Source organism: Saccostrea cucullata, unplaced genomic scaffold (assembly GCF_032062105.1).
Source record: "Saccostrea cucullata isolate Sc308-1 unplaced genomic scaffold, CSIRO_AGI_Scuc_v1 ctg808, whole genome shotgun sequence".
Lineage (NCBI taxonomy): Eukaryota > Metazoa > Mollusca > Bivalvia > Ostreida > Ostreidae > Saccostrea > Saccostrea cuccullata.
In genome coordinates, this window is record NW_026917926.1 from 27,359 (window position 1) to 40,970 (window position 13,612).

General features: G+C 31.2%; 1 protein-coding gene across 2 annotated transcripts in view; it reads left to right on the plus strand.

The window, feature by feature from the left end:
- Positions 1-1,197: 1,197 nt before the first annotated feature.
- Positions 1,198-13,612, plus strand: part of LOC134263172 (uncharacterized) — a 38,586-nt gene continuing 26,171 nt past the window's right edge. Inside the window, exons 1-6 of one of the 2 annotated variants that reach the window (XM_062745719.1) lie at positions 1,198-1,229; positions 4,663-4,763; positions 5,346-5,580; positions 10,700-10,804; positions 12,144-12,219; positions 12,365-12,712. In XM_062745719.1, the coding sequence (XP_062601703.1) occupies positions 4,710-4,763; positions 5,346-5,580; positions 10,700-10,804; positions 12,144-12,219; positions 12,365-12,452 (558 nt within the window). In that variant the 5' untranslated portion in view covers positions 1,198-1,229; positions 4,663-4,709 and the 3' untranslated portion in view covers positions 12,453-12,712. Of the gene's footprint in view, positions 1,230-4,662; positions 4,764-5,345; positions 5,581-10,699; positions 10,805-12,143; positions 12,220-12,364; positions 12,713-13,612 lie in introns of those variants that run through there. The other variant, XM_062745657.1, reaches the window with a different exon arrangement.

A 13,612-nucleotide genomic window follows, 5' to 3' on the forward strand; every position in this document is an offset into this window, starting at 1 on the left:
TTGGTCCCATGCCTCAAGCCCAAGGGGATGTGGGCAGGGGAGTACGAAATTGACAATAATCATGTTTATCTTTAGATGTTTATATAGGAGTTTCAACTTTCTCTAGGGGTCGGTTATATGAACGATAACTCACTACTAAAACATGTTTAGAGCAGGATCGGGGTACCTAACTGTTTACATGCAAGGCAGTTTTTAGCATTTCTCAAGTGTTTCTTTGGTCTCAGTAGAATTCTGTGGTTTTAAAATTTAGCACCAATGTTAAACGTATTTACTGTATAGTTGCGGGCACCATTTTACTACATATAATTAAAAGTTTTATTTAAAATAAAAAGTGAAATCTACCCTGAGGCTCCTTCTTAGTTCTAACCTAATTAAATTTTCACTTTCGGTCGTTTCCCTTCGTGCTTAGTAACACAAGTAAGATGATCAACTGCTGCATGTACTTGTAAAAATAAATATATTTATATAGGAAGCGAAAAAGCGCGAACACAAAAAACATGATTTTTCTTCTTCATAATAATCGTCAGAGTTAAAAATATTGAATATAGTCTGTTCCCCATTCATTTGACCCTGTTATTTCAGGTAGAGTGAAGGCATTCTCTTTTTCATGGTCAACACTTTTGTGTACAAAACAATGTAAGGAACCCCTTTGTGTACATAACAATACCAATTCTGAAGCAGCCTATATGTCATTCCTCTAAACGACAACTCATAAATCGGCACTAAGTTTGTCATTTTTCACACCTGAGTTACCTATCCTTTAAACACAACGTTGGAAAAGTCAATTATAAATAATTAAACTTTTTTATGGTGTAATTAAATGTATGCATAAGATATTATCTTTTTTGATAATTTCATGTACCTATAAATCTATCTATGCAATGTTTTTTACCATATGTGCAACTTGAAAAATTAGTTGAAACGCCTAGTTTATACTTAATTGAAATTCGGTTCCAGAGAAAAAGCTACATATATCCCAATATTAGCGAACGACAGACGAAATCTGACGAAAGATCACGAACATAGAGAGATAGTAATAGGTTATCTTAGTCACATATCATAATTATTGTTGAATCTGCATTTTATGTTTTTTTTTTTATTATTATTTTACACAACAACAGGAACAACGATACAGGAAAGGTAACTCCTCTGACATATATATTATATAAAGCTTATGTACTTTTAAGTTCTTATGTACTTTGAAACAGTCGATGGAAACAAGGTCACTGGTATGTAGAATCTTATTCTATACATACAAATTATTTGATATTTATATAGTAAGCTTTGTATGATAGGAAAACTTTGTTACAATTGAAATGGCGTAGGTCAGATTTGATATCTCTGGTGTTTAAAACGATATTAATAGAACATTGCTAGTAACATATGTTTCCTTTTTTTACTTCGTCCGATATTATCTTAATACGTTGTATGTTTTTTTTTTTACCTTGACACGTATGGACCATTTACATTTATATATTTTGAAGAGGTTTTGTTTGATCGTTTTTGTGATGTTTGATCAAATTCTGTATACCCATTATATTGCAATGTAAATGACATATAAAATTCAGACCAGTGTTGCTGTGAAATAGGAATATTTATCTTTAGTTTATCGACGCAAATGTTTGCCTGGTGTCTTATGCACACATTTGATTCACTGTTATCAGTTTTGAACTGTATTTCATAAAACTTATTGGCTGCATTCCTCTTTTCTCGACTAACCTGTTTTTTTTTTGTTTTTTGTTTTTTTTTTAATTTTTTTTTAACAATTTGAATGTATTAAAATGATTTCATTTATTTATATTTATATCTCAAGTAAGTATGTTCATTTTAAATAAAATATTAAATACAAACGAACATAATGCTTAATTAATAAATCTAAAAAATGCGCAAATCAATAAATGAATGAATATAAAGCAAATTATAAGAGAAAGAAATTATGATTTGATTTCCAAATATTTATTACTACATTCAGGATTACATGTAACTTTCCCAATTTTCGATATGTGATCTGTTATAACAATGAAGAAAGAGCCATAGCGCATTTGATAGTCACTTTCGCCTACTTTAGAAGTGATTATTTAAGTACATTATTTAACCAAAATTTGTCATCGTTCAATATTAGTATATACCTGCGTTAAACCAAATCATACAAGAATGATACTCAAATATTAATAGTTACCTCATATGATAGATATAATAATCGTTCGGTATATATGGAGAATATAGTAAATTTCTGTAAACAATGACAAACTGCAGCAAAAGACCACCCTTAACCAGAAAAACAACTTCTGAATAATTTTATTTGGATATGACCGCACTTCATTACATTTAGATTATTTTGGTTAAAGGTAGTCTTCATATTTACAATGTTGAAAATATGAATTTAATTTTCTTCTCAAAATTATCTTAAGATTCGAAAAAAATGTCTTTAATTTATCCTTCCGTATACAACGTGGCGTAGTGGTATGATTTCCAAATTGTAACTATAATAGTGATTGTGAGTTCGAGTCTCACAGTGCGTGATTCATATCTGTGATTTTTTCTCTCTCTCTCTCTCTCTGTCTGTGTATTTTTCCTATGTTCTCTTTTATTAATAATAATACATGTATAGATAATGAAAGAGATACTGGTATATAATATTACATTATACCTTGAAAGTATCTCGGGGAAAACAGTCCTAGACTATTTTAATGACCCAAAGTCATAGCTGCTACTTTGTTTTATTTTTTTAAATTTCTAAAAATATTGTTTAGAATAAGAATACATGTATTGAACAAGTAAAATTATTGTTATGTAACAAACACGCAACTATGAAAATATAACACAAGTCCACAAATGATTACGTTCTTGAATTGAAAAGGTACATGTATGTGTATCTATAAACAGAAACAGGTGATTTCCCTTTAAATACTTGAGTCGGCCGTATCATCGGAAAGGCAGCTATGGCTCTTTGAATGATTCAGTAGAAAACCATTTGTTTGATTTTAAATAATAGTTTGCTCAGTTTTGTCATTCTTTCGTTACACAAAATTTATAATCATTATTTCCATTTTGTTTTTCAAATAAGATAAATTGAAAAAAAATATCTTAATCATCCAGAAGAATTTTTAAATCATTTAATTAAATCTTTTTAACGATTAAAAAAAATCGAAAAATGATTTTTGTAATGTTCAAATATACCGTATAAGTGGAAATTTTAGCGAGACGAAAATTTAGCGATTTATCCTTAAAGGTACTTGGACACAGATTTGAGTCAATATTTTCTCTATAATATTACGACTTATTTATTTTTTAAAATAGCATTTTACGAAAAAATTTATCAAAAATCTTATTTCAATTAAAAGTTATTAAAGCTTTATTATTTCACAAATTTAAACATTGTTCTTAATCCTAGGAAAAGTGGCAATCTTGTTGTGTATTAATGAGAAATATGAAAACTTTCATCGAGAAAAATAATTTTATTCAGAGTAGAAATGTTAGAAAGCAAAACTCCTTCACAAGTATCGTCATTCCGAACTAAGAGTTGCGTACAGAGTTTAACAAATCGAGCACACTCGTGTTATGTACACAGTTTTTGTAAACAGTGCACGAGTTCTATTACTGTTTATGTTTACAATTCACCTGGTGCATTCGATCGTCACAGTCTGCTTTCCACAACTGCACGAGCTGCTAAAATATTGTGTGTTTGTTTTACTTTCGAACATATCTACTCTGAATTTTGTGGATTATAGTATTAATATTTTTCATTTATATACAACTAGTTTGCAACTTTTCCTAAGGATTAAGAATAGAATTAATTTGAAAAAGAGCAAGGATTTGTCAATCAAACCCGCCAAAAAATTAGAAATTTTAATTTTTTTTATATGAAATAAGATTTTTAATTAGTTTTTCTGTGAAATGCTATTAAAATATATAAGTCATAATATTATAGAGAAAATCATAACTTCAAATCTGTCTCTGAGTACCTTTAAAAACAGGTATTTTATTTGAAGTGAGATTTAATTTTAGCGATTTTAAAATTCTCATTAAAGAAGCTATTACAAATAAAACGCAATTAATTTGAAGCGATATTCAGTTTTAGCGACCTCAGCACCCTCGCTCATATTAAAGGGAACGTTTGGTCAGAATTTAAATTTTTATATATAAAACTGTACCTGTCATATCAAAAGAAAAGCTGCATCTAACAACACTGCGCTGCTGATAACAGCAGTTAAATTGGATTATGATAGGTTAATTGGAGCAGCATGGGGAAAATCTTATCATGGCTGCTGCTGACGTAGTGTAGACAGATTTAATGCTAGATGTATAGAGTCAATGCCCTTACCGAAAATATTGCCTTCCTGCAAATATTTGCTGCAAGTATGCAGCAAACATTACTGCAAACTTGCAGCAGATATTGCTGAAAGCTTGCGGCAATGTATCTTAAGAGAGCTTGATTCTGTACAAAGCCTTGGTGTTTGCTGCAAGTTTGCGGCAAGTCTGCAGCAAGCTTGCAGCAAAAGTTTTACCATGCAAATGAGGTTTGCTGCAAGTCTGACCATAACAAGTGTTCTTATCAACTGAAATTTTATTGTTCAAGAAAAAACAAATCCTTATCGTGTAATTTATGTTGAAAAAGTAGGGTTTGTTTTCAAAATAATATTACTATTTTTACACATGTAGGTATACATGTATAAAGTGCCGACAAAGATGCAAAGATACATACATTTATGATGGATTTCTTGAATAACTTTATCTTCATTTTCCTTCTAAGTGGCATGGAGGTAAGTAAACCTTGCACACATAATAGCTATAATAAAAATATCCAATCATAATTTTCAATCATATTAATTTTATGAATAATAGCAATATTTGAACTTTGCTGTTATAATGATTTGTGAGGTATCACAATTAATGAACTCAGTGCTCACAGTACCTCTATTTCAACTTATATTTAGGATTAAATATTTCCAATGGTTGTCTTTAGCAAATGCACAATATATCATGTTTCTTTTGACGGCAAAGTTGTTTCACCAATTTAAATTATTTGACTCATTTTTGTATAGTTTAAACAAATTCAAAAATGATTTTTTGATATCAATTCACGTAATATAAAAATAGTGAGAAATATTCAAATAGGTTTCTACATTCATAGCGTATAATAATACATGTACGCGTCTGTCCTTAAGGTATTCAGTATTATTTCTCAGCAAACGTTTTGATTTTTGCCTTCTTGTATTTTATAACAGCTGTATGGTAGTACATTAGTAGTCTGGGGTACATGTATCAAATATTTTGATGTTATGCCGAAGAGAAAAATACCTTCTGCCAATTTTTCGATTATAGATTTTAATCTACTTTGATAGAGGAGGGTGTTGAGTTCAAATTTAGATGTCGAGTTCTGTGGAGTTTCAAAGCTAACAAGGGTAGTAGTTAAAAAATGTCCAACAGATGAAGAAGGATGGAAGACGGCTTCTAAACAAAAAGACTGTTCATCATACCAAGACAAATGTTCAGGAAATTTAACATATCATTGTGTCATAAATCCCTGGCAGAATTTAACAGTGGAGGTTTGTGCCCCACCTACTCGCATTCGTGCAGGTAAATTTTGCAAAAAAATGAAACTACTTGTTTACTTATTTACTGTAATTTAAAGGTTGAATATAAAAAAATCAGTAAAGTTATTTTTATGCTTTCGAACATCAAAAAGGTTCGTAAATGTTAAGATTTTGATCATTTTCATACATACTCAGACTAAGGAAACTGTAAAATCACGTTTTCGAGGTTTGCAAAAATATCGTTTATTTGTTGGAATCTGAATTCTTGGTTGTAAAATCACTGTCGGGTATCCGCGCCGGTTGTGACATGTTTGGATGCAGTGAAAATGGCGGAGTCAATCAACCGCTTCGACTCATGGAAAGGATTTAGTCTTATTAAATGGAATCTGTAGTATGTGATTTTACAACTAAGAGACAGCCTGTGTTTAAAAGTAATTATTTATCCTGAAGCTCTGCCATTAATCCACGAATTTGATGCAAAGAAACTGTTCCGATGGTGACATGCTATAGAACAACGTAACATGTTTGGATGCCAGTGTTTACAAAACTGTGTACGGTTTGGATGAAGTTCTGATACGGTTTGGATGAGATTCTTTGATATAAATCATACTTAACATTATGGTTTAAAATGTCAATTTTAACACTTTTAAAGGAAGGGGCGGGGTTTCCAGATAATTTGTTTGAAAACTTACCTAGAAACATCTTTAACGAAGAAACAAATGGTAACAAATCAGGACTTTATTAACCATATTTCGAAAAAAGGGGGGGGGGATGACAAACAAATACTATAAAATGATAACTTGACTGTATTGCAACCCCGCAAAAAAAGAGAGTATGTTTACAGGCCTTTCAATGAACAAGTTCCACAGCAAGAGGCTAATTACGGAAAATGGTGTAAGAAGCCGACCCCCCCCCCTTTTTTTAGCCCTTAGTCAAAAACTGATTCCTGTGGGGTTTTTTCATTTCATTCTTTTATTACAAAATCGGACATATTCGGTTTATATGTACAATACATACTATTCTCTGAATATATTGATTCATGAAATAATTATTTACAATAAAATTAATAAATATTATAGTTAAAATATCTAGTACAATGCAAAATAAAAGTTTATAACGAGTATCAATCCTGGCATATTGGCGTTGGAAGCAAAATGGGGGGGGGGGGGGGGGGGGGGGGGGGGGCTAATTGATGGACCAAAAAAAAAAGAATTGGAATTTTCCAATCCCGAAAATCTTATTTCCTGTGTGCGGGGGTGGGTGGGAGGGGGGGGGGTAATTTCTTTCTCTACCATTTTTTCAAACACAATATACTGCTTACCCTTTTTTGATTATATGCCTGTTGAAAGGGGGGGGGGGGTTGTAACCAACGCCCCAATGTTCAATGCATGCCTATTTAATGATACCCCCTCGGATTTAATGCGTATGTAATATAGAGTTCTTTTCTTACTATTCTCATACTTAGAATATAAATTTACATTTGAATGGGCATAGTGAGGGAGAATATAAAATATGTAATCAATGTAGCAAGGTTATTACAAGTTTAAAATCTCTGCAAAGTTGGGTCCGACATTACACGATCTGTCGCTCAATACAACTGTGAGCACCATCTACATGTCCTATACTCGGCACTCAGGGTCATTGAGCAGTGACGGATCTTTTTCGTGCCAGCACCTACTGCGACACGGGACCTCGCCTTATATTGTCTTATCCGAAGGACCGTTCTCTCCCACAGTTGGATTCGAACCCGCGACGTAAGGATTGACTCCTTACCTCGCGACTCGAGAGCAGACACTCTAGCCAGTGCGCCTCGCGGGCGATGCAAGAGCATCAACGAAAGTTCGAAACGTGGGATAATCTGCCTTATAAATGGGACGGGACTGATGACGGGATATGCATTATACGATTTTTTTTCATTTTATTTAACACGTTTTACATTTATTTTATGTCATCAGATATGTAGTATCGTTTTTAAAGAAAAAGGAGATGTGATCGAAAACTTTCCTTTAAATCGTGTGGAGAAAAAGGGATCAACATTTTTATTAAATTAACTGTAAAAACAATGTATGAAGAAGGGAAAGGTGACTTCTTATGTGCCTGTAAAAAAATTTTATGAATTGATACTAATATATATGTTATCATAAACACCATTTCCTTCATGTAAGGGTGTATTAAATAAGCAAACTGGTTCGCATAGCTCTACAGGATTGAGAAATTTGAAACTATAGACCGTCCAAACCGTAACATATAGGTGTTGAATTTGCATCCAAACCAGAACACTCCCATCATCCAAACCGTACTATATTTGTTATGGGTACATAAAATAAAACGGGTTTAAAATACATTTCTTGTATGGGACATAAATTACACTTTTGATATCTTAAATGTAAAATGATTTTTCTTTCTTTTCGCTGCTTCAGATTTTAAATATATTTGATATTATTTTAACAATCACGAATTAAAACTTGCGAAAGGGGTATGAATGTCAAGTGCATCGATAAAAAAGTGCATCAACGAGTTATTTAATGAACTCTATAAACAGAATTGAAACACATCATTTAAATTAACCAGATATCTATAGAATTTCAATAAAAAATTGAGAAAAAAATTCATATTTACCAAAATATAGACCTGGAAAAGGTACACAGTATTCCACGTTTGTACATTTTACGCCATTTTCACCGCATCCAAACATGTCACAACCGGCGCGGATACCCGACAGTGAAAATATTTAGTGGAAATGCATATGTAATTTTACATTTCGTGGTAGTCATAAATTTGTGGGTCTATCCATACTTCGAAAACAACGAAAATTAGTGATTTTACAGTATAATAATTTAATATCATTTTAGGCGTAAATGAACCGCAGAAGGTACATCAATTGCTCTGTGGTTCAAAGTTCATTTTTTTTCAAACCTCGACTGCAACTGACGTAAGTCAATAAAAATAGAGAGCAACTGTTCTTTCTTCAAACGCTTGACACTATATACAATGTATAAGAAGCAATTTTCACGGGTCCTTCGGATGAGACTTTAAAACCAGTCTACGCCCAGTGTAACCAAAAAATTAGTCCTCATTACCGTACAATTGCCCTGATTAACTGTACGAATGCAGAGTTAAAATTAAAGAAGAAGGTATGGTTTTACAATGTAGCTTTATTGCGCCCTAAAAATGTAATGACATCAAAAAGTTTTGAAACTGGCTTAAATATTAGTTACGTATATGACTGTTATAAATCTGGAGCCCGTTTTGCAAAAGGATTTACGACTTAAGACCAAAATTAATTCTTCAAATAACTTCTTAATTAACATTTTATCAAAAATTATTTTAAACTTTTTAAAAGAAATGTGGTAAAATATTTCTACACAGACAATTTTACATAGAATTATTAATTTTTCAAAATTTTACAATCATCTGAATGTTTTGGTCTTAATCGTAAGTTCTTTTGTAAAACGGGCCCCAGGAAAGAATATGGCATGAAGGTTTACCATTCTGCAAATATGACTGACGTCATTAATGTGAAGCATTTCTCCATCTTTAAGAGAAAAAGCCTTAAAATTGCACATTTCAAGGGGGGTTTTCCTTTAGAAAACAGTGTACACAGCCGTCGCCCACGTTAATTTTCTGATATTTTTTGCAAAATTAAATGACAAATAATATATCTCAAGATCTTTGTGGGCAATGCCTGTGGACATTGTTATCTGAAAGAAAATTTCATCGAAAATTTGTTGTCTTCTGCAACTTTTTAAGAAAATACGGGAAAATGCACATGTTTATGATGTCATAATTAGCATTTAAAAAAATGTGAGAAAAATGACTTGTATGATTTTTCTGCATTTAATTTCAACTATTTAAAAAGCATGAGTTTTCAATTTTTACACAAGTTTCATTTTTTAAAAATCACAGGCAAAATTTGTATGGAAACCATACCTTCTTCTTTGACACCCTTTACCGAGATTTTGTGGCGTCTGTATATGAGTTAGAAAATATCACCTTACATGGGACGTAAACAACATTCAATCAATTATATCATTTTTAAGAAGTGCTTTTACTACTTGCGCCATGAATTATATCTTTCTTTTAATTGATCTACGGATTGCCACATGTACATGTATTGCTTAGAATAAGCATTACAGAATAAATGAATTTGCAGCATTTGCGTTCATGGTTGAAAACATTTCAGAAAGGTAAATTTAGATATAATAAGCCGTAAAGACGATAAATTCATTTCTGCTGTTATAAATACATATTTCATGCTTTTTTAAATTGAACTGTTTAAAGTGAAATAAGGAATGATCTATGTCTTTTCTATTCAAAGCTTCACCGCATTTATCTCTTTTTTTCTGTTTGTTTTACGTTTGCAGAAAAGAAATTGTTCCTACCAGAATCAATTTTATTTGAACAAAAAATACACAAAGCATTCAAATATAAAGAAAAAGGGAATGAATGTCAATGTATAGCTCTTGAAAAAAAGGAAATACTTTACATTAGTTTAATATTACTTCCTTTAGACATTTATTCTCATAATTAGCCTTAAGAGCCGTTGTGACTGATACAATGTAATGTTATAAATAACGCAAATGATATTTTAAAGAAATAAAAATGAAAATATCTTACTTTAAAAATAATCATGGGGAAATACTATGAAGTACGAATAATGAGGCGGTTTCAGTTAGAAAAAAAATATTCTAAGGACAAAAGTTTAAAAGTTAAATCATGCACCAATGTGATGGGATAGGGCGATGAAAGGTTGTCACATGTGTATCATATAAGTCAACGAATGCATATTTTAATCAACAAAAAGATTTTGACTTTAATTTATAAATATACCTGTAACAATTACATAATGGGGGTGGGGTGTTATGGACCATTTTGGGGGGCTACAAAATGCAAAAGGACAAACAAAGAAGAGTCAAGGTGTGATTTTTATAATATTTGACATTGCTGAATGTCTCCCAGAGGTATTGGGTATTCTTCGATTTAAATTTGTAAGACTACTTTAATATACAAGTGCAAGACCTGTACTGACAAAATTCAAAATTTTTAGAATAAGAAGATCATTTGATTAAAAACTAGGAGTCAATTGCGTAAAGTTAAAAAAATAAATTTTGTAGATGTTGCAATATTTAGGAATATTGATGTATATTGTAATTTTTATACAGGTCACTGCGCTGAATATAACACAAGAGGAGGAAAAATACAAGAGTACTATCTTCAGAACTGTAGAGCATGTCTAAATGACTATATGTCAACGGAGGCCTATAAGTGTAACATTCTATTAATTTTTTTTATTTACTCTCCCATTAAAACATTTTAAACTAGCTGCGTCGTTTTGCAGTATCTTCTTAATATTTTTATAGTATGAAACTAAATTCTATGTTATGATCAGAGGGGTCAGATATAACGGATCTCTGTGTTGTACCGTCTGCTAGAATAGATCAGTCATTCCACGATGTTAATATATCACGATTTTTCAAAAAGTACATATCGCTATGGTTTAAATTTCACGCTAGAAGATATTAATTTAGATTTTGTCTAAGCATTTAAAAGTTTCTAAAAAAAAAGAACAACAAACTAAAAATAACATTCAGAATGGGTTTAATTTTGCGGAAACATGAAAAATCGGGAACATAGTGAAATTAAAATCATCGTGATTATTTGCACATCTATAGCATACGGTACATGTAATACTTCACTACGTTAAGACCCAAAATTCACATTATTATAACGTGTACCCAGGTTATGTTCTTTGTATATATTTGTATTCTTGCCCTCAACCTTCAATTGCAGGTAATCTGCGTGAACTTATATCAAACGGATTACATGTATTTAAATTAATTCAAAGGAACCCTGGGTATTACAATATTTAACATGTTTCATTAGATGCAGCATTTGACTGATTATGTGGATGCATTTCAAGATTTATATTTTTAAGCTTGCTATTTTGAAGTAAGCAAAGGTCCTACATGAACCGAATTAAAAATTTATTTCAATGCAACAGATGCAACCATTCTGTGGTTTTCGAAATGGTGTACAATATTATACAATGTTAAATGCTGTCCTATTGAGCTTGGCTTCATTTTTGAATGATGCATTAAAAATACACATATTGGACATATTTTGGAATTTCCTTCGTCAAATTTGTTAAATGACAAATGAATAATTGGAGTTATTTCCAACACTGTGAGACTCATCTATATCTTACATGTAAATCTGATGAATGCAGCCTTAAACTATATCAGATATATGGTAGATTTTGTAGGGAACTTTTTAAAAGTAAATCAAGTTTTTATACCATTAGCTATACTTTTATCAGACTTGCATAAATGTTCAAATAGCTCTGTACTTTACAAAGTCTACCTATAATGATATCTTGTATACCTATTTAAGAGGCGTGGTTTATTGAACAGGTCGCTCATAAACACAATGGAAAGATCACGAAGGCTCTTTACCCTATTTGTTCTCAATATATAATGAAAGGTTTCTTAAACATGAAAAAAAAAATAAATATATACAGAAAAAATCTTTCACAATGTCATAAATGCTATACATGCAGATTTTATACTTGTATCTTACCAAATTTTATTTCATTGTTTACTTTTACAGACCAAGAGTGTTACTCACCCGTTTTAAGAATGTATAATAATCAACAGACAGGACAGCAAGCTCAGAAACAGTATAGGTAATCCTCTTATACTCAATACGTCTTAAGAAGTCAAATATATATTTATTTATCGATAAAAAAATAAATTAAAAGAGTGTGGTTTTAATAATAAGATATGAAACAATAAAGGAACAATCACGTCTTTTTTTCTTTCTTGTAACAGGGACATCAGCGTTGGAAGCAGTCTGACTTGCTCGAAAATCAAATATTATGTTCTGTTAGTGATAATATTGTTCATGAAATATATTTGAAATCAATAAGATTTAACAATTAACATGCTTAACACGAAATAAAATTATTTCGAGATGAATAACTTAAAAGTTAACTGTCATTTTATGACCAAATTTTCTTGCACACGATTTCGAGATTTTATTTGATACATTTACAAAGTAAATGTGCTTCACATCCAGGCTGTGATAAAAAACATAGGACATGTATGCATATATAACCTCCTTTCTTTTCCTGCCGTACAATATACAAACAATTAACAGTGAATGTTCCACGTTTCAAAGTCTTTCTTTATTCCTCACTAAGATATTAAAAGTAGTGAAGGAGAAACTTCAAGGGTACTGTGCAACAATGTATTAAAGAAGCAGTGTAAATCATATGTTGATACTTAAGAATTCCCCGGAACTTTTGGACAATTTGAAGCACAAGATTTTTCCAAAATCAACAGCTTAAATACTTAAAACTTGTCAATTTTATACACAATCATTCCGCACGATAAATTTGAATCCAGGCTTTTTGATATCATTGACAGTTGCTTTTTCAATAAAAGAAAAAATTTAAAACCTTATTATTGGTCATTTCCATTTGACATTATTTTTGGTGTTTTAAGAGACCAACAGGCATGTTTACGAAGCTATCTTAAGACTAAAAAATGTCTTAAGATATACTTACGACATTTTTAAAGACTTAGTTGGGTTTTTGAAAGTATCGTAACTTAGGAAAATTCTTAAGAATAATCCTAAAGTAACGACAGTTTTTGACATATCATTAGTCTATCTTAAACTCAAATGGCCGCGTCCAAGTTGTTGCTGGCTCAAAGAAATCATCGTATCAGACGTGACAGAGTATTTAGAGATGCGGGAAGAATTTGAAAGACTGATTACAGTACATCGGGACGATTAAAGACGGTAGTGCTCGAATCAGAAGTCATCTTCTCACAGGACGTTCAGCTGTTAAAATTACCACTGTAAATATATAGATTTCGTTTTATGTTTGATAAAACTATAAATTTTTGTTGATGTGTTTATAAATAAAAACAAATGTAATACAATTTGACTAATAAATGATATTGCGCATTATTAATATATCTCTTCATCTAACATCTCCCAACCCCCTGCAACCTCAACGCTGAATATATCTTTTAAAGATCATGGATTTTTTTGATATATCATGTGGTTTCTAC